The sequence below is a fragment of the Xenopus tropicalis genome, chromosome 3, assembly GCF_000004195.4.
Source record: "Xenopus tropicalis strain Nigerian chromosome 3, UCB_Xtro_10.0, whole genome shotgun sequence".
NCBI classification, from domain to species: domain Eukaryota; kingdom Metazoa; phylum Chordata; class Amphibia; order Anura; family Pipidae; genus Xenopus; species Xenopus tropicalis.
In genome coordinates, this window is record NC_030679.2 from 84430684 (window position 1) to 84454274 (window position 23591).

A 23591-nucleotide genomic window follows, 5' to 3' on the forward strand; every position below is an offset into this window, starting at 1 on the left:
TTAAAAAGTCCCAACTGTGGCCAGCAGGGGCTCTACACTTACGTCACACACTAGCGGTGATGTCATCATTACCAGCCACATCTACTATGAGGGGGATGGGCACTCACCCCATGCTGTAGTACTGTATAAAAGGGCCCTAAGGAGGCCACACTGTAAACACTCTTGAGAAAGCGTACCGCCAGTACGTGAAATGCGTTGAGTTTTATGAAAGCCTGTACATTATCTACACTTTGTAAGTAGATCCATTTTATTCTGTTACTTTTAATAAATGATTTGCACTATTTGCTGCTTTCTCTTCCATTTTGTGCCTATATGTGAGGAGACGGCTACAAGTTGAATCAGAAATTTCTATTTGCCTACTCAATATTGCTATCTGGTGAGCATTTAACATTACAGCACGTGGTGATACATTAAGCAAATTAGCCTTTCACACACTTTCTTTGGGATTCGGTAGTTATTCCTCCTGATCCCTGATTTGCATTACAATATTGCACTATTATTTGTTCTTTGTTCTTTATTTTCCACATGCGCTCCTGCCATAATTCTTTGTATGCGTTTGGGACCCAGTCAAAGGGGTGACTTGAGGAGGAGCAGCAGGAACACACAGAGTTTTCGTCACTTTCTTCACTGACTCTATATCATTAATCACAAAGCGCTGAGGACACGGTATTGTATTTACCACACTAGACCTTTTGATAAAAATAACCCATATATGACATTTATGGACCATTCAACATTGGATTTTGCACCTTTAAAGCTGGATATACATGTTCCATTAAGTCAGGAAGTCTAGTCAATATGTATTATATGTTCAGATTGCAGAGGTTTAAAATTGGTAGGACAGATTTGGTCAGCACATGATACATTTTGAGAAGTACAATTTATCTTGTATCTAACTTGTAGATTTAATCTTTTCATTTCTATTATACTTTAATTGACAAGACCCATCCATGAGGCCTGGAAATTCAAAGATAGAAAGAAAACATTATTCAAGTAACACTCACCGAAATGGGAAAAATTCAGATTAAATATGATAATTTATGATGATCGGAAATGTCACAAAAATGCTTACGAAAAAATCATAATAGTCACAATAATATCATAATGGCGTTTCGAAAGTCACAAAATTTTCATATCCGAATGATCGTAAATTACGAGAGAACCTTTCTGACTTTGAGCCTTTGTGCATGTTTTTGGAAGCCTCCCATAGGACTCAATGACACTCTGCAGCACCAACCTGGAACAGGAAAGTCACGATAATGAAGCTTGAATGAATCCGAAACTTTCGTACTCGGCTTGACAAATATGATTTTGTCACACAAATAGTTGCACAAGTTGTCACAAAGTACGAAAAACTCACGAAAATTAACAAAAAAGTCGCAAAAAATACGCACAGTACGAAAACGTAGAAAAAATACACATTTATTTGTATTCAGAAACAATCGTACTTTGATAAATGTGCCCCTAAGTCTTCATGTTGTGCCTTTCTATATGCCTGTCTCACATGAACTTTGCTAGACAGAGTCATTTGATTACTACAATATGGTACCTCTGGCACTTCTCTCTTTTTTGGTCCAGGGATACAGGCCCAGGTTTAAATCCCTGTTGCTTCGTCTCTGGCTGAATGGCTGGGTGAGTGCTGATGAGCCTTCATAGCTTTGTGCTAGATCCTGACATTCCCACTCTGTAAGGTGCTTTCTCCGTTTCACTATTTGCCAGTCAAAAAGAAATAGTTAGCAGGACAGCCAAGACCAAAGGGCTGATTCACTAAAGTGCGTTAAAACGTGCGCTATTTATAGCGTGCGTTAAAAATGTTATCGCGGCTAAATTTTTGCAACTTAACGCGCGATTCACTATAAGCATACTTGCGTTAATTTATGCGCGATGCTGCATGCGGCATTTACCGCATGCGCGCTAATTAACGCCTTATTATGTGCGCTAATTAACGCCTTATTATGTGCACTAATTAACGCCTTATTATGTGCGATAATTAACGCCTATTATTATGAGCGCTAATTAACGCCTATTATGTGCATATAAATATACCGCATATAAATAGTAGCATATAAATATTTATATGCGGCTACTATTTATATGCTGCTACTATTTACATGCGGCTACTATTTATATGCTACTATTTATATGTGGCAAACTGGCGGCTGCATCACTCTGGGGCCAACACAGACTTGAATAAATCACACTGCAAAGTCCATATTGTGTTGCCAAAAGCTCATTAACTGTACTTTTCTATTATTACCGCCTGCCCCAAGTAGGTGTTAATTTTCGCACAGACTAATGCGATATTTAGCGTGTCTAAGTGTTTGTGAATCATGCGTTAGTGTTATTTCGGCGCCCTAATTAACGCATGTGTTTGCGCGCAAATTAACGCACGCGGTAATACTATAGTGAATCGCGCGCTAATTGTCGCGTCTATTTTAACGCAAAAAAAGTGCGATAAAACTTTTCGCACTTTAGTGAATCAACCCTCAAGGCTCTTATCTGTCACCCAATACACTGATACACTGGCTAAGAAGCAGAGCTTCCATATATAGATTATAAAATAGAAAAATGTTTAATAAAATTGAAGAATACTGCAGAACCATTACCAAAAACTGAGAACACAAATATATAATAAAAAAGGTCCTGATAAAAACATTATGTCCACTGCTAATTAATGTACTCTGCAAGCCAACTGTATTTAAAAGCATACGCATGATCTTCAGACTGATCCATCCCAACCCCACCACCCACTGACAAAGTACAAAGAGTTTTCTAGTAACACTTCCTGTTTGTCCAGTGAGAGAGTGTGAATGCAGGGTGATACTTGGCAGCTAGTTAAGGATGAACTACGTATGCAGAATAAACCAATAGTTTATAATAAAGTTCATTCTAACTCAAATATGACAGTAACAAATGAAAATCATACTTCCATTACGTACTACAGGCAGCACACCAAGGGTTAACTTCCGCTCCCCCTGATAGAACAGGTAGCACAAAAAAAATATCAGCCAGCCTTTAAAACAGCCCCTTAACCCACCCCCAGCATGTTTTTTTCCTGTCCTACCTGAGGACATGGTAGTGAAGAGGATGAAGATCCAGACTTCTAGGAGTCTGATGGCCGTACTGGGGACTACCTTAGGGTGAGGCCCCGGGGGAATGGAGGTTCCTATGCAGAGGATTGCTGGAAGTGGAGGCGATCCATTGTGCTTCCCAAAGTTTCTCCAGTTGTTGGGAGACTGAGGGCAGCAGGACACGCTGAAGCAGGAAGAATACAGGCAGAAGCATGGTGTGATGTCACTTCCGCCCTTACATGTGCACACCAGGAAGAAGGGCACAAGGAGTTTTGCACCAGCGTTTCTACCGGCCGTGGATCAAGAGAAAAGGTATTTTTACATCCTTTTGGCTGGGGAGATGTGCTTTCTGCTAGGTAGGCTGGTGGTGTGCAAATATTTTTTCCTTCTGTGACTCCGGACGCTGCATCTGAGGATCTGATTGTGCCAAGCTGTCTGTGTTTCTCCAAAGGCAAGGTATATGCAAGTCTTATTAATTCATATTGTATGTAGGTTAGGGGTGATTCTTGTTATTATGTTGGGTTGAAAACCCCACAGACTGTTCTTCCACTTTGGCTTCTTCTTCCGCTTCTTCTTCTTAGCGCCCCCCATTTTCTAAACGCTACTCCTCCTACAGTTTTAGGGGTACAACACCCAAACTCCCCACACATCTTCGCCCTATAGCAGAGCAGGTTGCTTGTGCCCCCCGTCTTTTTGTGGTGCCGCTCCGAACCCCCCAATTTTCCCATTGAAGATTACAGCTTTGAAGCTACACCCCCCAAACTTGAATAACATAAGAATGGGGTCACCCCGAATGAAGCAGCGACATTTGTTGGATGACCCCAAAGTGGGAGGGGCCAACAACAGCAAATCAAATTTTAATCATTGACTTTAATGGGGAAATTGAAACTGCTGCCAATCTTACAGCTTTGAGGCTACACTCCCCAAACTTGAATCACATAGTCATGGGCTCAGCCTGAATGAAAATATGATGATTATTGGATGCCCAAAAGTGGGCGGAGCTGTGAACCGCCAATCAGATTTTACCTATTGATTTGGCGGAAATTTATCCTGATGCCATTCTCACAGTAATAACGTCGGGGTCCCCAAACTTTTTACACTTGGTCACTAGGGGACTGCAGTTTAAGTTTTGAAAAGTGGGCGGAGTCACCAACAGCCAATCAGATTTCACCTATTGATTTTTATTGGTTTGTTGCCAGGGTTCCCAAACTTTGCATAGTCAGACACTGGGTGACTACGCATTTAAGGTTTTTTGTATTTTTGTAAGTGGGTGGAGCCACCAACAGCCAATCAGATTTTACCTATTGACTCTAAATGGGGAAATCCAACCTGCTGCCATTCTCACAGTATTAACACCAGGGTCCCCAAACTTTTCACAGTTGGTCACTAGAGGACTACAGTTTTAGTTTTAAAAAAAGTGGGCGGGGCCACCAACAGCCAATCAGATTTCACCTATTGAATTTTATTGGTTTGATGCCAGAGTTTGCAAACTTTGCACAGTCACTGCGTGACTTTGTACTCAAGGTTAGAAAAACTGGGCGGGGCTGCCAAAAGCCAATCACATTTCTTTCATTGTTTTCAGTGGGAAAATTTTAACTGCTGCCATTCTCACATGTTTAATGTCAGGGTCCCCAAACTTTGCACAGTTTGTCACTAGGTGACTATGTTCCAAGTTTAGAAAAGTGGGTGCGGCCAACAACAACCAATTAGATTTCACCTATAGACTTCATATGTTTAAATTTAAACTGCGGCCATTTTTTAAATATTAATACTAAGGTCTCCAAACTTTGCAGAGCTAGTCACCTGGTAACTGCAGTTCAGAGTTAGAAAAAGTGGGTGGAGCCAACAACAGCCAATCAGATTTTACCTATTGATTTTCAATGGGGAAATTCAACCTGCTGCCATATTAACACCAGGGTCACTAGGGAACTGCATTTTTAGGTTTTAAAAAGAGGGTGGAGCCACCAACAGCCAATCAGACTTCACCTATTGAATTTTTTTGGTTTATATTTAAAATGTTGCTTTGCTCACACTATTTATGTCAGGGTTCCCAAACAAGTGGGAGGAGCCACCAACAGCCAATCCATTTCCACCCATTAGATTTCATTGGTTTATATTTAAACTGATGCCATTATTTAAATATTAATTCCAGGGTTGTTAAAGTTTCCAGAGTTAGTCACTGGGTATTTGCCATTCAACGTTAGAAAAAAAGTGGGCGGAGCCACCAACAGCCAATAACATTTCACCTATTTACTTTCAATGGTGAAGTGTAAAATGCTGTCAGCCTCACAATGAATGCCTGAGTCCCCAAATTTTGCAAAGTTGGTCACTGGGGGACTGCAGTTCAAAAATAGGAAAAGTAGGTTGGGCCACTAACAGCCAATCAGATTTCATCCATTGAATTTTATTGGTTTAAATTTAAAATTCTGTCATTCTCAAACTATTTATGCCAGGGTGCCCACTGTTTGTCACTGGGTGACTTCGACTCAAGGTTAGAAAAAGTGGGCGGAACCACCAACCACAATTCACCTATTGACTTTAATTGGTTTAAATTTTAATTGCTGCCGTTCTTTAACTATTAATCCTAGGGTCCCTAAACTTCGCAGAGTTAGTCACTGGGTAACTGCAGTTCCAGGTTAGAAAAAGGGGGTGGAGCCACCAAACGCCAATCAGATGTCACTTGTTGACTTTCAGTGGGGAAATTTAAGTTGCTGCCATTCAGACACTATTAAAACCAGGGTCCCCAAACTTTGCACAGTGGTTTTTACTATATAACTGTGGTCCAAGGTTAGAAAAAGTGGGCAGAGCCCATTCAGTGACTTCATGTTTTTCAACCCAACATGAAGTTTGTTCTCAAACTTCCCTTTCTAGTTGTACTATGCCTTTTTAGAGGTCGAGGTCTCCTGCTAAGAAGACACAGAAATTGAAGCACAGATGTTGTATGGCATGTGAACAACCCTTGCCAGAGGATCATGTGCAAAAAAAAATGTGTATGGCATGCATGAGAACTGCTATAGGGGAAGATCAAGCACGGCAGTTAGAATGTTTCATTGATTGGTTCAGGAGTATGTCAAATTTTTGAAGAAATGTAGCAGGCTACAGTATCAGCTGCTGATGTTAAAAAGGAAGATTTGATGGTCACTATCGACTTGAAGGATGCATATCTACATTTTCCTATCCACAAGCAAAGCAGAAAGTTCCTAAGAGTTGCGGTGTTCCTGGAAAGAAATCTCAGGCACTTTCAGTTCAGAGCATTGCCTTTTGGAATAATATCAGTGCCAAGATCATTGTGTAACCTCTATTTCAGCTCAATAGCTGCCTTCCCGGACTAGAACATGGGTTACACTGTACTCTCTTAACCAGAATGGGCCTTCGCGAAGAGGAAGGTGAGGGTGTTGTGCAACTACACCTCTCTTCCTGCTATGCAGAAAAATGAAACCAGAGGGCGCCAGAGGTTATTGCAAATAACAAAATAAGTGTTTATTAAACATCCACAGGGTTTACTCACAATACAGCTTCAGAGGCCAGTGGTACAGGCAACACCACATGCAGAGTGTAATACAGACCGACACTCCCCTGCGGACAGACTTGGCAGGAATCTCACTTCACCTCTGCGACACACCCCGTAGTGGATCCCTCAGGGAATTCTCTATCCTGATTCCCTACTCATTTGGATCCCGACACTACAGGCAATGTGGCCTGGAAGAGATACCTCCAACTGTCAGTCCTATGAAGGAGCTCAGAATCTGCTCATTCTAGCTCAACCCTAACTGTCTTACACCCCTAGAGTGGTACTATAAAGGGAGCTACACTTGCCACTATCTAATGCCTCATTCACGGGGCCCTGTTCCCCCACTTCACTGGTCCTGGGCCCATGCCCTGGGCTCTAAGCACACACCCACCCTGTTCCCCGACTGTAACTGGGCCCCTGCCCTGGGCTCCCAGCACACCCACCCTGTTCCTCAGATGGAAGCAAACAGGAAGGTGCCGCTCCTCTCCCAGCACTATACCAAAGTGAGGCAGGAAGTGGTCACCATACCTTCTAACCAATAGCATACATATGTTAAGGAACTTACTTGGATACATTCCCTTCTGCCCAGCAACTAAGGGAACTGAACCTGTAGGGATTTAAAGCCATAGGGGCCAATTAACCCTATGGGTCTCTACAATTGTGATATTAGCGGCAGCTCTAAGAAGAGAAGGCATTTACATCATACCTTACTGAGAGTATTGGTTGCTGAAAGCATCAAGCACCGAGGAAATGGAGAGACATCTGCAGCAGACGCTAAATACTCTGGAGGTGCATGGCTGGCTTGTGAACAGAGAAAAATCGAGCTTGCATCCATCGACCTCGGTAAAATTTTGGGGATTTTACATCAAATACCCAGTGCATGAAAATTTCAGTCAGTAAAAATTATTTAAGCAGTGAAGCTGATAATCAATAGCAAGAGAATTACTATTCTCAAAGCAATGAAAGCTTTGGGTCTCTTGACAATGACAATAGGGGAAGTGTCATAGGCCAAAGCCAGGATGAGATATTTTCAGTGACATATCCTGGCAGCATGGAATCGGAAGATTTCAGGCATGCACAAGACCATGGGAATTACAGAAAAATTGAAGAGATCGTTAAGGTGTGGACTCACCTGCCCAATTTGAACAGGGGAAAGACTTTTCTCCCAACATACCCAGTGGTGATAACAAAAGATGCATCCCTCCAGGGTTGGGGGGCACATCTGAGAAAGCATACTGCACAAGGGCTGTGGTCTTGTATGACGAGAACAGCACCATCAAATTACAGAGAACTGAAAGCAGTATGGAAAGCGCTGAAAGCCTTTCAGGACAAAATTTGTTCCACAGAGGTTCTGATTCAGTAAAACAACATCTCAGTGGTGGCTTATATCAATCACCAGGGTGGAACGAGATCAAAAAAGCTGCCCAAATTATGTGCCCATGGTCTGGTCGCAGAAAAGATTGTTGAACATTGCAGCAATTCACATAAGAGCTGTGAACAACTGTTGGGCAGATCGACTTAGCAGACAGAAGTTAGTTCCAGGGGGGTGGTCTCTGAATCAGGAGATCTTCCAACAGATTATAGAGTTATGTGGCCCTTCTCGGATAGATCTGATGGCGACCAGGAAGAATTGCAAATGCAAGAGATTCTGCTCACTTTACCAGAAGGACAGACCAACCTTTCCAACCTGGATGCTTTCTCTATACCCTGGAATTTTCAACTAGCATATGTGTTTCCTCCAGTGCCCATGGTTCAGAAGGTAATCAAGAAAGTGAAGCAGGATCAAGCAAGGGTGATAGCTATTATACCGAGTTGGCCCAGGAGGTCATGGTACCCAGAGCTTTTACACCTATCCAGGGGCAATTACTGGAGATTTCCATTAAGGTGAGATCTGATATCTCAGAAAGGAGTGGAATTTCCAGATCTAGAGATACTCAAGTTGACAGCCTGGATGTTAAACGCACAACATTAGTAGAACAGGGTCTGTCTAAAGAAATGGTGGAAACCTTACTACTAGCAAGGAAGGAATCGAGATCCTTGCCATACAAAAGAGTCTGGAATGCATACAATAGGTGGTGCTCTCAGAAGGGTGTATCGTCACTTGACAAAGGAATCGCACAGATATTACAATTCTACCAAGATGGATTTGAGAAAGGTTTACAACCAAACACTTTGAAAGTGCACGTGTCTGCCTTATCAGCTCACCTAAATATGAGGCTATTCTTAGATCCTTTGGTGAAAAGATTTCTGACAGTTGACCACATGTTAAATAATTTATGCCTCCTTAGGACCTCAAATTTGTCCTTAATAGATTGTGTATGTCTCCCTTTGAAACTTTGCAAGAGGTGTCTTTAAAGATGTTAAGAAAGTGGTGTTTCTGACGGCAATCAGCAAGGAAGATAGGTGAAATTCAGGCTTTGGGAGCTTCTGAGCCATATATCATTTTTCCTTCCAGATAAAGTATGTTAAGAACTCTGCCTTTCTTGATACCAAAAGTACCAACATCCTAGGCAGAATGGTCATTCGCATCACCTCAGGATATTTGCAGTGCGAAGACTTGGACCAGTCTGCATACATTTGCAAAGCATTACAGACTAGACATCTTGTCGGCGCGTGACACAGCCTTTGGCACTAAAGTACTGCAAGCAGTTCTCCAAGAGAGACATGACCCTCCCGTTTATGAAAGCTAGCAATTTCCCTTGGTGTGCTGCCTGTAGGATGTAATGGAAGGAGAAAATTGGTAGACTTACCATTGAAATTCTCTTTTCCATTAGTCCATAAGGCAGCACAACAATAGCCCTCCCTGTAAATAAAAGTGTGTCGGCAAACAGTGCTTTGTCGTTTGTGTTGGTTTGCTAGGAAAATAACATGCTAGGGGAGGGGTTAAGGGGCTGTTTTAAAGGCTGGCTAATATTTTTTTGTGCTACCTGTCCTATCAGGGGGAGCGGGAGTTAACCCTTGGTGTGCTGCCTTATGGACTAATGGAAAAGAAAATTTCAATGGTAAGTCTACCAATTTTCTCCTTAAAAACAGGAAGAGGTCACCTCCGCAGGAAACACGCCTGGCTGATTCTAGAGCTTCTCCCTTAGCCAAATAAAGCAGATTTAAAGCAGATTTAAACTAAGTTTAGCTTTTTCAAGGCTCTTCAGTCTACAAATATCTAGTCTTAAAGGATATACCAAATTGAGACGACCAATGAAAATACTCGGCGCTTCTCATTACAAATAGGTTAGCTGCGTAAAGCATGGGCGTGTCAAACAGCCTCAAGCACTGCATTAATATAACGCATATTACTCTCTGAGTTTTGAAATCACAGTACGCAGTTCTCGAGTCAGAATCATGCAATTCTCTTTTGCTTGGGGGCTGCGTTTCCTCTATGGGGAGCAAAGTTTTGCTTTCCAACCCTCACTTTCGATTGCCCAGTTTGTGGGAGATTGCGCTGAAGCCACGCCTTCCGCTCAACAGTGGCCGAAGACATACTAACCCGAAGTGTAAATGACAGGTGTTAGCGTCTCGTCTGCGTTTACGACGCAATAATACATATAGTTTGCTGGTTGTCACAGAGATGACTGAACATGGAAAGTTTGAAATGGTTAACGGTGAATGATAATCACAAAATGTTGCTTTTGGTTTTAGCAAATTTCCTTAAGATAGAGACCGCCAACTTTTATATGTTGAGATATAACAAACAGCATCCCCCAACTGGGAGGCATGGACCGTTGTGTGAATACATTTTAAGACGACAACTACCTTTGTCCAGATTGTGCGATCCATACGAGTCCGTGGAACGCACGTGCTCTGTCCAATAGTAATGCAACGTGGGCCTGACGTAGCTTGGCTTCACTGCACACGCCCCCATGTGAAAGTTATAGTGAATGCAGGCTGATGATTTCTGCTGTTGGTTTGCATGATTCTAGTGTTGCGAAATACATTTCTCCTGTTAAGATGTATATTATAAATGTTATTTTATAACTCCTTTTTTAAGAAGATGAATGACGAGGAACAATATAAACACATGCTGCGAGTAATACAAGAAGGGCAACTCGACCTCCTCCAGGACCAGCTGCAGAGGGAAACCCATCTACTCGGTGGTCTGTCTGTTAAGCATTTTGGGAAGTCTGGTGATACGTTGGTGCACTATGCTGCAAGACTCGGTCATCTCTCTATACTGGCCTATTTAGTTGAGGCTGTTGGCATGGATGTAGAGGTGCTGAATAATGACTACAAGAGGCCACTACATGAAGCTGCATCCATGGGTCACAGAAATTGCCTGTTGTATCTTCTTAGCAGGGATGCTGAGGTGGACTGCTTGAAAAAAGCTGATTGGTAAGCATGGCATGGTGGATTTCATTTCAATAACGCTGTTTGCCAGTAAATGACAGCATTGGCAAGATAGTGTAACCATTGGGTTCCCAAGTTCGTACTACGACCAGGCCAGATTTTTAGTTCCAGCCACATGCAATTTTAAAAAGATACTGACACCAGAAAACTAAACCTTTTTTACATCTAGCATAACATTGCTTTGCATGCTATTTATAACTTTGCCTTTAAAAGTATTTGCCCAATATTTTGACATTCCCTATCTGATCCCTCATGTCCCTTTATGAGGGGGCTGCCATATCTGTGCAGCAGTAGTCCGTTAGCATTAAAAACTATAGCTGACAGGTTGAGAAGGGACAGTCAGGTTCAGGAACTTCGTATAACAATTACAAGTTCAGCCTCCTACTTTATAGTGTAACCCATAATTGAAAAAAAATTAAAATAGCTCCCAACTTTAAAGGGAGTGTCCCCAGTTGACCACGATAGATTTACTCGTTACAATTCTTGTCAAAGCTGTAATTGCATTGGCTAAAATCAGATAAGATCAACTGTGTAAACCAGGGATGGCCACAGTCTTTGCATTCGCTATCGGCCGGGCCGATGCGGAAGTGCGGCGTGAATGCATACGTACGCGTCGCACGTTTGCGACCAACCAGAAATCCACGGGAGATCGACTGGTGGACCACGATCGACGTATTGGCCACCCCTGGTGTAAACATTTGAAAAATACATATCATATTTGAATAGGCTTTTTTAAAGAGTAAATCTCTTTATTGATTATCACTGCTATACTAGTACCCTTTTTTTACAGGACACCACTAATGATGGCTTGTACCAAGACAAAATTGGATATTATAAAAGATCTTATTGAGCACAGTGCCAATCCAATGCTTAAGAACAAAGACGGCTGGAATTGTTTTCACATAGCTACTCGTGAGGGTGATGTTGCCATTGTCCAGTATCTACTTGATGTCTTCCCTGATATCTGGAAAACTGAGAGCAAGATAAAGAGAACACCCTTACACACAGCAGGTACACTTGCATTTGTTGCCCTTGGTAGCCTATTTTAAAGTAAAAGTAACACGAAAATTTTTCAATTAAAAAAGCTATTCTACCCTGCACCAATAACTGCCCTATCCTGCAAACCACTTAGTATCTAAAATGTTTTAATAGAAAATACCTGCTAAAACTTGGCTTCCTGTCAATTGAACTACGGCAATACGGCGAAGGAAGAAGCAGCATCCACTATGCAATGATCGATTGATCGAGCCTAGCCTGACTCCTTCCTATACAGAAGGAAGACTAGGCTCGATCAATCGATCGTCACATAGTGGATGCTGCTCCTTCCTTCGCCATATCGCCAGAGTTCAATTGACAGGAAGCCAAGTTTTAGCAGGTATTTTCTGTTACAGCATTTAAGATACTAAGTGCTTTGCAGGATAGGGCAGTTATTGGTGCAGGGTAGAATAGCTTTTTAACTTAAAAAATGTGTTACTTTTCCTTTAAGACTAGTTCAGTTGTTTACCATTGTGCTGGCTGGAGAGAAAGGCTTCATTACAGTTAGTAAATATGTATATGTATTATATTTCTGCTCTGAGTGTAAATTTAAAAATAATTTAAGTTTCAAGCAAATATTTATATTTTAACAAGTATTTATTTTTAATTTATTTCCTTACAAATCTGTTTATTTAATGAGGTGTGTATCTTTAAATTAACTTTTTTTTTTTGTATGATGCAGACAGTGATATTCTAAGACAATTTGCAATAGGTTTTCATCTTTTATTATTTGTGGTTTTTAAGTTATTTAGCTTTTTGCTCAGCAGCTCTCCAGTTTGGAATTTTCGCATTATCTGGTTGCTAGGGTCTCGTTTACTTTAGCAACCAGACAGGGGTTTGAATGAGAGAGAGTAGAATTTGAATAGGAGGGGGCCTGAATATAAAGAAGATGAATAAAAAATAACAGTAAAAATACAATTGTAGTCTTACAAAGCAATAGTTTTGTAGCTTCTGGGGTCAATTACCCCCATTTGAAAGCAGGAAAGATGTAGAAGAGGAAAGCAAATAATTCAAAAAACTATATAAAAAAAATAATAAATAATGAAGGGATTCTGACATGATTTTTAAGGTGTACAGTGGATATAAAAATAAAATAAAATGTCAGGTTCCTGTGCTGTATAAAAATGAGACAAAGATAAATAATTTCGGAACTTTTTCCAACTTTAATGTGACCTGTAACCTATCACGCCGCCACGTATGCCATCCCACGTGTGCCAGAGCCCTAAAAGATTTCAGTTTGTTTTTCAATTGAGTGGTACAGTTTATAGGTCACATTAAAGGTGGAAAACGTTCTGCCGAGGACTTCCCATACCAGTCAGTTGAACTAAAGAAGCTGCTCTGATGAGTAGTGAAACATCTTCAATGATTACTTAAAGGACAATGAAAGGTTAATATAAATTAAAAGTAAGTCTAAAGGCATTCTTTTTAAGTACTTACTGCATAACAAAATTCCCAGATCCCTGCTTGCTTCTCTGAGATATGGTGCTGGCAGCCTACAGCAGTGTGAAGACTACAGTGACATCACTGAAATCTCTCTTCCCTTCCTGTAGGCTGCCAGCGGCAGCCTTCCTATTCTCTGAGCATGTGTGTAACTTGATCCGGTCTCCTGTTCCTGTTCTGCCCACCAGCCAATCAGAAGCGGATCTGGCAGAGGGGAGGGAATGAAACACATGTGAAGTATGAAGCAAGGAGGGAAAGGAAGGGAGAATACCTTTTTAAAGATGGCTGCCTGTTCTAGAAAATGTGAAGTAAGTGTGACTGAGTAAATATTTGATTAGGTGAGCCAAAAGTGTGGCGTTTTTACTAAACAATAGGAGGACTATTGGGCAGTATGCTTTTTAAATTTTGACTTGCATTTTAACAAGTCCAGTTGCTAGTTAAAGAACATGGCTAACCTCGTGTGAAATTTTCAAATCAAGTAATAAAAAAAAAACAAATTGCACTTTTAAAAAATTGATTTCAATGCAGAATTCTGCTGGAGAAGCTCTATTAACTGATGCGTTTTGAAAACTGATGACAGTATTCCTTTTAACTTGAAGGTGAACCACCCCTTTAATGCTCCAATTTAAGGCTGAACTGTACCTGAGAATTGGTAGCATAGATGTCCCTGGGATGTTATTCAAAATCTGCAGAAGACCTAGGGGAATATTTATTATGCTGTGTAAAAAGTGGAGTAAAATATTACTGGTGATGTTGCTCATAGCAGCCAATCAGATGCTTTGCTTTGGTTAAAATCTAATTGCTGATTGGTTGCCCTGGGCAACATCACCGGTAATGCTTCACTCCACTTTTTACACAGAATGATAAATATACCCCAGAGTCATATAGTTTTCCACTGGAATGTATCACAAGCAGTAGAGTGACCAGTCCTTTTACTAGGAAAGAGCCCCATTGCTTTGTTCTCACTACTTAGTTTCTGCATTCACCATTCATCTACCAGTGACTCAAGCAGGTCAGTTAGGCAGTGCTTTCCGGTAGAATATACAAATCCACAGCACTTAACCTTTAAAAAGTTTAATGCAGGAGCATTTCAGCCCCTAGTTCCACCCTGAGGCGGACTAGGAGATGCTGCTCCGCCTTACGCTTAGGTTTTTGCATCAGAGGGACGACGCTCTGCACTTGAGGAGCCAGAATTACAATGGAAAAAAATCTGAATTTTAGCTCTTGAGATTACCAGAAGCGCGTCTCCCTGAGGCAAGTTTTTCAGCTTGCGTCATTGCCTATTTGCTATTAGAAGTGGCAGCAAACTGCACCATTTTTAGCAAATGAATGAACCTGAAAGTATGGCAGAGATACCAGAGTAAAAATTGAAGGCACAATAAATGTATGAGGAAAATAAAGTGGGACTTGCACACCTTTGTAATTCTCAAGGGGAGCTTACCCAGTTTATTACCAAAGGGCACCACCACCATTTTGGTGGGGTTAATGTGTTTGTTCTAAATTATTGTATATAATGTCCTCATATAATCATGCACATGTAGAGCCACCTTTTGCATCATAAATAGCTTTAACATGATACTGACACCTTCCTATGAAATGATAGGCATGTTTAGTTTTACTAGAAGCGTAGACGCACAAATTTCTTTCTGCACTCACTTACCCCCCCTTCCGCCACCATCTCATGATGGTGCATGATCTGCAGTCATGAAGGGGAGAGTGTGCTGCAGGAGTAGCACTGCTTTCTTTTCTCATGCAGCGCTGGAGATGGCACAAACCTTCCATTAGCTAGAATACAAATGAAAACAGGACTATAGCCTCTTTAATGATCATGCCTCCTCCCGCCCATGGTGACTGACACAGCCAGTTCTCTTTAGATAGGACCTGTAACAGCATTTGAGGTGAGGATTATAACCACTGAGGGCTGCCTAACACATTTCCACTTCCCCGAGATTAACCTTTTTGTCCCCTTTAAAAACTACTTTTTTTATGTCCTGTCATCATTATATGTTTTATTTATGATAGCAAATTGGATTAATTGGTGGTCATTGTGGTAACTATTCCTTCATGTCTCCTTTTAACAGCAATGCATGGCCGCTTTGAGGTTATGGAATTGCTTTTAGAGAGGTATGCTTTGTCTTCTTGTCTCTTTCATATAATCTGTTGTGTGTCTTATCCTTTCACAAAAGCTAGAGTAGTGGTTTTCAGATTTTTTGGTTGAAGCTTCCTTTTGCATTCCAGTGTTGTATTAATTGTCCTATTATAGTTACAGAAATATTCTGCACAACATATAAATATTCACTCCAAGTCTCACACAAATTGATATTAAACTGACATTAAACTCCATCCAAACAAGCTTAAGCTTTTTGAAAAGTATACATATATTCAAGCAACTTTGGCTGACTACTTTGAGACTCAAATAAAATGTAACAGTAGTCCTCCAAATCCCACAATTCTCTGCACACATTACGTCAATAATAAAGGAACATCACAGTGCAATGCAGTGTGGGTTATGTAGTTCCTGCATGCTATCTGTAAGCTGTGGAGAGGTTCTTACAATTTTTAGTCTGTCCTTCCTACCAGGATTTCAAATGATGAAGAAAGAAAACAACTGTTTTGTAGCTGGATTTCAGCATTTAAAAATGGTATTTATTCATACTTTTTGAAAGGACAGATTACAGTGATAGGTATATTAGGGGTTTCTGTGTTATGTGGTGCTCTTTTAACAAATTTTGGTTCTGAAGCTGGAGTTCCCCAGCTTCAGAATATAAGCATTATGCCAAATTCTAACTCAGGTTGACCGACATCCCCATTTATTATTTTTAGCCCCACAGTTTGGAAACCTCCAACTGACTTATACTTATCTGCTCGTGTGTTAGCATTGCTTCTGAAATTCACTGCAGCATTTACCTGGGCACATAAGCTTTACAGTTGTTTCAATCTTTAAGCCCAGTCAGGAAAAGCACCATTTAATTAGTTTGGTCCAGGAGGTGTGCAAGTAATTTACAGAGATGTGAATACCCTTGGTCCCGAGCATTCTGGATAACGGGTCCTATACCTGTGTGTGTATGTATGTATGTATGTATGTATGTATGTATGTATGTATGTATGTATGTATATATATATACCGAATCAAACACAACCAGCACCAAGGGTCTTGTGGTTCAAATAAATATTAGTGTATTATAATATTATTTGAACCACAAGACCCTTGGTGCTGGTTGTGTTTGATTCGGTATCTATATGGTATTCCGTGCACAGGGGCAGCTACATGGTAGCGATCTTTGGAGTGTGGTGCTGTCGTGTGGACTAATATATATATATATATGCACACCAGGAAAATTTTATCAAAAAAAAGATACTTAGTTTATTTAGATCGACGTTTCGGTCCTCACCCGGGACCTTTATTTATATATATATAATCACATGTTTCAATAATATAGCGCAACAAAAGATAGCTTGCTCCTTGCAGTCTTTTGCATACAATCACAACTATTTTGCTGAATAACAAACTTCTATATTCAGAAGGACAAACTTACTTGTAGGAATTAAGGCTATGAATAATACAAACCACAAATTAAAATAACTTAACAGGAAAAGTTGTAGTACTAATATAATAACATTCAAGCTTATGGTTGCAATTTTAGACCATCCATAATGTATTTCTTTCTCTGTTGTAGTTGCAATTTACATATAGCATTTATTTTAGCACCAGTTAGATAACATGTAATTAAAGATATTCTGTGGGCTTTACTTCTCCAAGGTGTAACTATGATCCTGACTGTAAAGACAGCTGTGGAATAACACCATTCATGGATGCTGTGCAGAATGGTCATCTCAGTATTGCTCAGCTACTCATAGAAAAGAAAAAGGTAATGCTCATTGCAGTCTACTTCTTAGAGAAGATCAGAACAGTATTTGAATGTGCAGTTACCAGAATATTGTACAGCTGCATTTATAATCATTGCACAAATAATATACTGGTCCTTATTGTTTTTGATTTGGTGTTGGGTTCTCTGATAAGACCTAGAAAAAGCTTAATCAAGCAACATTGCCAGAGTACATCTTCCAGCATGTTATAAAGGAAAACTAAGCTTTAACAAAGAAGTAGGGTAGAAATGCTGCCGACTTATAGTACATGCTCTATGCTGCTGTCAGTTACCTGAGCTTACTCACAATATACTGTATATAGACTATAAAAGTCACAATACAAGGCCCGATTAGTAATTTATTTAGGTTCTAATTGCATGGCGGCTGTGAAAACAGCGCACTTTGCATCAGAAAGTAATAGTAGCCCTATAAAATCAGCTTATATGACAAATGTGGCAAACCTATATTTCTGCTTGATATTTTGTGATGAGCCCTAAGCTAAGCTTCTCACCTGTTAAGAGCGCACTGAGCGCGTGAGTGTCACTGAAACTTCTGACAGAATGCAAGATGGTTTTCCCATGTGCACAACTTTAAAGTCCTGATTCATTAGTGTTAAGCTGGCCATACACGTGGCGATCTGACGATGTTTTGTGCGACCATCGGTTGCACGAAACATTGTCAGATCCGCCACACACCATTCAGGGCTGAATCGGCAGGTAAGGAGGTAGAAACAATAGGATTTCTACCTCCTTCTGCCGATTCAGCGCTGAAGGGAGATTTTGGTCAGGCGCCTTCCATGGCGCCCGATCAAAATTTTCAAACTGGTCCGATCGGCGAGTCGGCCGATATCAGCAGCTTTCTGCGATATCGGTCGACTCGCCGACATACCATACACGCACCGAATATCGTACGAAACGAGGTTTTGTACGATATTATCGGTGCGTGTATGGCCACCTTTAGGGCGAAGACACATGGTATGATTAGTTGTCGCAACTTTTGAAAATGTCACGGCGACTAATCTGCATAGCGAATACTTACTTACCCTATGGCAGAAAAGTTGCTGCAATTAGTCGCCACAACAGATTTACTTAAAAGTCGCAGCAACTAATCACCCTGTGTGTGTTCGCCCTTAAAGAGATTCTGAGACTTTAGGCTGGTGCAGTAAGTTCACTGAACAAACTTAGAGGAGCTGTTCCTGATAATGCTGAGATTGTTTGTTTTAATTAAGTAATTTGTAATGATATGGTTTCTGTTATTTCTTGCATTAAACAGGACAAAATTTGGTATTGGGATTGAAGACTTAAGGGCACAATGCAGTGTACAACTTCCGTTATTTATGTTTATTTACACCTAAAACCTTTTTTCATTAAAGGAACTTGCATCAAAATGGTTTCCTTGCTCCTCAGTGTAGTTGCTTTTAGCATCACTCAGTCCTTCCATTCTGAAGTGGGTGCTGCTGCTCCTATTAATGCTCCTCTGGGTTTCCCTCAGCGCCCTGCATTAATAGGCACAGCACACTTGTGTTGAAAGAATAGCAGAACTCTGGAAATTATGCCACTAAACACTGGAAATGACACCAGACAATTGTCCATTTTGGGAAACTGGTAGGTGAATTATGGGGAAAAAGTTGCACTGTGGAAAAAAAAAAAACATGGTGATTGCACTTAAAATTGCACTTTGCTAAGGACATCTCTGTAAGTATGTGCCCTGTAATCTACTTCTGTTCATTCAAGATCAAACTGAATCACTAGTACACAGAGAAGAACAGCCATGTCCCATAGCCTAGAGAGCTGTAAAGGAGCAAGTAGTGTTCTGGCCATTATGTTAGACATCTGCCCACTCCAGCCTTTATAGATTAAATTTTTGCCTAATTTACTAATTTGAAAACATTTTTTATTTTGCACAGTTTATATATTTTACCCAATTTCATTTTTACACTGAACTGTTACTTCAATAATTGCAATAAACAGGGTTTGTGCTGAATATTCTTTTTGGCTATTATTTTAGCCATGAAAAATCAATGGTTTTTGTTATTTCTTGAGCTAAAAAGGTCAAACAGGGAAGCTAATCTGTGTTTTGTTCTTGCAAGGTAGATGATGTTGAGGGGTTTATACTGCCTCTAAAAGTTAGCACTATGCATAGTTTGCTGATATGCTCTTTATAATTGTACATTAACCATGCACTTACAGAGCATTTATATATAGTTTTTGTCTTTGAACTACAGTACTACTAATTGTATAGTGCTGCAAAACATATTAATTTATATATTTCATCATACTTGTTCTAGGTCTGCTGCTCAGCTTTGGACAGAATGGGCGCTCAAGCTTTGCACCTAGCTGCAATCACAGGACAAAATGAATCTCTCCAGTACCTGGTATCTCAACTTGGTGTCAACGTAAATGAGAAAGGGACATCCATGCAACTTAGTGCACTTCATTATGCAGCCAAGGTCTGGTGATTTAGGTGAATTAAAAATACAATGTATAGATTGTCACAACAAACATTTCTGATTTTATATATATATATATAAAATATATAATCAATCAGAAATGTTTGTTGTGACAATCTATAGTGTGTCAGTAGTGTTGAACACAAGATATGTGTTTTTTGTATTGGTGGTGTAGATGGGTGTGTGGGGCTGTTTGTTTCAACAGGGTCCAAATCTGTTTCTGCCAATCCCAATGCTTTATCCTCACAGACCTTACCTGTATTTGACCTGTAGCGAATTCATTATGTGAACTGATTTATTCATCTACTGGTGTGTTTTTCTGTGGTAGAAATTCTCAGTACTTTAATTGTGATAAATGGTGAATTTTAAAACACCAGTTCTGTAAAGGAACCATGCACAGCAGAGTAAATGTTTTTATAAGTTTGGTTGAATGCATAACAACATAGGTTGGAATCCTATGTGATACAAACCACTTGGTCTCAAACAACCCCACTTTATTCAAGAAGAAAACCTTTCTTTTATATGTAAAGCTGAGGACAATATCACACAGCATTTTAATGCTAGCAGACAGTTTCCAGGCTTATTCTGTTGAATAATGTATAACAGTACTAAACAGACTAATAGTTTATCTGGCATGCCACTCTGCATTCAGATGGACTGTGCTTCCAGATGGAAGATCATTTAATTTTCTTTCACTCTTTCTGTACTATATGCACAAACTTACTAAAGGGGTGCTATTTTGCTTGATAATACTAATATAATGGCTAATAATGAATGTTCCTTTAGGCCGATGACACACAAGATTAGTTGCTCCCTGATTAATCTCATTTAGCGTTGTTTAATAATCTCCTCTGAATGCACCAGCGAGAATGTAAATCGCCGGCAGGAAAACATATGTGTTGCCCAAAGAAATATGGTTTTCTGAGGTCAGCTTACCATTAGTTGCATTTTTGGCCTTGCAAATCTGCCTGTGTGCCATGGCCCTAATTTTATATTGGTGGTTAAGTTAAAGTTGTAATTATTTCAATATATAAATGATTCTGATGATCAACAAGGATTTATGGGTCTGATATTTTTGTTCCAATATAATATCCATGTATTTTATTTTTTATTTTATTTATTTATTTATTTTTTCAGGAAGGACATGCTGGCACTGTTTTAACTTTGTTGACTCTTGGTGCTGACATACACTGTAAAGATCTGAAAGGAAGATCTGGTAAGACATTTTTATTTAATGAAATATACTTTCCTTGCCAGAGTATTTAGGTTATTGACCAATTATCTGATTTAATGGGAAATTTTATCCATAAACAATGTAGTTTGCTACAAAATCTCAGTACAAGCTTTAAGGGGAAACCCCCTTCCCCAGGTGAACCTAACTTAAAAACTTACTTTAGATCAAGACCATAAATATGGACTGAATCATAAGATAAATGAAGACATTCAAATGATTAAGGTACTTGACTACACCTTTGGTTACATTGAGATGGGAAGAAAGGAGACGTGAGATCTCTTTTTTTAATGTAGTAAAAGTAACAGTGATTACTGCACAAGTATAACGTAACATGAAAGGCTTTCTTATAGAATAATGTTCAAAGGCTTCTAAAACAGTTTCATTATACATTGGGGCCAGGAGTTTATGGTGAACATTTAGCAAAGTTTGCCTTTTTGCAGTAATCCATAGAAACAATAACATCTTTGCATTTTTTTATTTTGATTGCATTATGGTATGGGATCTCCTATCAGAATTATTGGAAGTCTATGGGTTACAGGAGGAGAAGGAGATCTAACTGATTATGGGGATGCTGCAGCCTTACTATTAACCTCTGGACAACCAGAGTGGCAGGTATTGAAAGATTTCAAAGAGGCTGTTCACTGATTAAATTTTTGCGTGTGGGGTTAACATGTCCTTTAAGGTATGGAGATCAAGATTTAAGGGAAAAAATGTGACCTAAAACATTTCACCTTCAAATGATATGATAATCCTAAGGATTCATCTGTGTCACACACAGATATGTTATTGGATCATTTTTTTCAGTTCAAATATAATCATTTTTGCTTCATTTGGTTCACTAGGTTTTCCATATCTACTTTAACACTTAGATGATGTTAAAGGTCACCTTGAAAAAAAAAATAGAAAATTTTAGAGGGTTTACAAACTTTCAAGCACCACTGTATGAAAGAGACTGCATAAAAAACGGCCTTTTAAAAGTAACATTGTGAAGTTCTCTTCCTACACTGTTGGCACTGACTGATACGTTAAATAGCTTCAAGAAATGTTTAGTTGACTATTAAGCAAGTGAGAAGATAAAAGACTCCTGATATTAATAATGTTAGTATATTGTTGAGCAAGGGACTGGTCCTATTACTGTTGGAGTCTTCCTACTCTCAACTTCAACTACATTTATAATGAAATGTATGTAATGATGTCGTTCACCTCTATTTTAAAACTGATACGGTCCTGAATCATTCATAAAATTGTTGCTCCAAGGTTAAAGGGAATCTAAAGTCAAACATTAAAATCTCTTTTCAGGCTCCTTACTTAAGAAGAAACCTATCTCCAATATACTTTCATTAAAATTCTCTGTTTTTTATAAAAAACCTGAATATATTGAGTTCAATTCTCCCTTCACTTTTCTTGCTCTGACAGCTGCGGATACAAATCTCTAGGCAGTCTCCGGCCGCTCTACAGGGAAACGAACAGCACTTCTAGAGTTTTGTGCGGCTGGGAGGTAGGGTGCGAGGGTTGTTTTGCACTATCAAAGGTAAGCCAGGTTAGATAAAGAAAGCATAATTTATCCCTGCACATTGCCTCTCTACCATTCAAAGTCGCAATCGTTTCCCCCACAGTGTAGCGAGCAGCCATCTAATTTGTATCTGCAGCTGTCAGAGCAAGTAAAGCGAAGGGAGAATTGAACTGGATATAATCAGGTTTTTTTTATAGAACTGGTAGATTTTGTAATGAAAGTATATTGGAGATAGTTTCCTTTATAAGTAAGGAGTCTGAAAAAAGGAATTTTGTTTTTAGACTTTAGATCCCCTTTAAATAGTGTTTCAGTGCTTGCACTGTGTGTCCTATAAGGCACATATTTATTTTTCGTTTTGTACAAGATCTGTACTCTTTGTTCAGCTCTTCACATGGCAACTGCTGGTCAGCATGCAGCCTGTGTCCACATTCTTCTGAAATCTGGACTCCATGATTCAGCTGACTGCGCTGGAGTGTATGCGAAGGACTTGGCAAAGAAACCAGAAGTTCACCAGGTCTTTAAAAATATCTGCTAAGAGGAATGGCCAAGGCTTTTTGGATTAAGAAAAATCACCTGTTGTAATTCAGCTTTTGAAAGAAAAAAATAATTATCTGTACATTTAAAACATGTAATGATCTGTCTTTGTTTCAGTGTCCTAATTAATTTTTTGATATAAACATTAAAAAAAGCATTGGTTAAAAATGTTATTCTTTTAGTATGTATTTATCATTAAATGCACATATACAAGTTGCAATATATAAATCAAAACATACATACATACATAAGACCTATTTTATTCACCGCACTAATGTGCTTGCTGCTGTGTTCTAATTAATTAGAGCAATGGCATCATTGTGCCCACTGTGGCATGTCAGCTGGTTGGAATTATGTACTGGCATCTTCATACCTTAGCAGATAAGCTTAGAAGTTCTGCTACTAAGAATGAAGGTATTTAAAGGTAAGAAATTTAAGGTGTATTTTCATGTTTTATGCTGTAACTGGTGCAGCTAAGCTTGGTTTGTTTTTCCACTAACCTGTTTTTTGATTTTTAAGTCAAATTGGGGCCACATCAGCTCATTGATGCGGTACTCTCTCCGACTTCTTGCATCACCTTCATTGTAATCCCCTAC

The 23591-nt window shown here is 39.6% G+C and overlaps 2 protein-coding genes across 13 annotated transcripts in view; one reads left to right on the forward strand and one right to left on the reverse strand.

Moving 5' to 3' along the window:
• Positions 1-3225, reverse strand: part of fbh1 (F-box DNA helicase 1) — a 35633-nt gene extending 32408 nt beyond the window's left edge. Inside the window, exons 1-3 of one of the 3 annotated variants that reach the window (XM_031899062.1) lie at positions 3065-3141; positions 2927-2975; positions 1550-1708 (exon numbers count right to left, since the gene is read on the reverse strand). In XM_031899062.1, the coding sequence (XP_031754922.1) occupies positions 1550-1708; position 2927 (160 nt within the window). In that variant the 5' untranslated portion in view covers positions 2928-2975; positions 3065-3141. Of the gene's footprint in view, positions 1-1549; positions 1709-2926; positions 2976-3064 lie in introns of all 3 variants that reach the window. The other 2 variants (XM_002931853.5, XM_004913050.4) reach the window with 2 other exon arrangements.
• Positions 3226-3300: 75 nt separating this feature from the next.
• Positions 3301-23168, forward strand: ankrd16 (ankyrin repeat domain 16). 10 transcript variants are annotated; one of them, XM_031899064.1, is made up of 10 exons: positions 3306-3383; positions 9522-9584; positions 10568-10908; positions 11714-11934; positions 15480-15522; positions 17159-17267; positions 19553-19714; positions 20852-20930; positions 21448-21560; positions 22845-22994. In XM_031899064.1, exons 2-10 carry the CDS (start codon positions 9564-9566, stop codon positions 22896-22898), a joined length of 1143 nt encoding a protein of 380 aa, XP_031754924.1. In that variant the 5' UTR covers positions 3306-3383; positions 9522-9563; the 3' UTR covers positions 22899-22994. The 10 variants fall into 10 exon arrangements, with proteins under 10 accessions (XP_031754929.1, XP_031754927.1, XP_031754924.1 ...); XM_031899065.1 differs by having other exon boundaries at positions 10571-10908; XM_031899063.1 differs by lacking the exon at positions 3306-3383 and adding an exon at positions 3390-3527.
• The last annotated feature ends 423 nt before the right edge of the window (positions 23169-23591 follow it).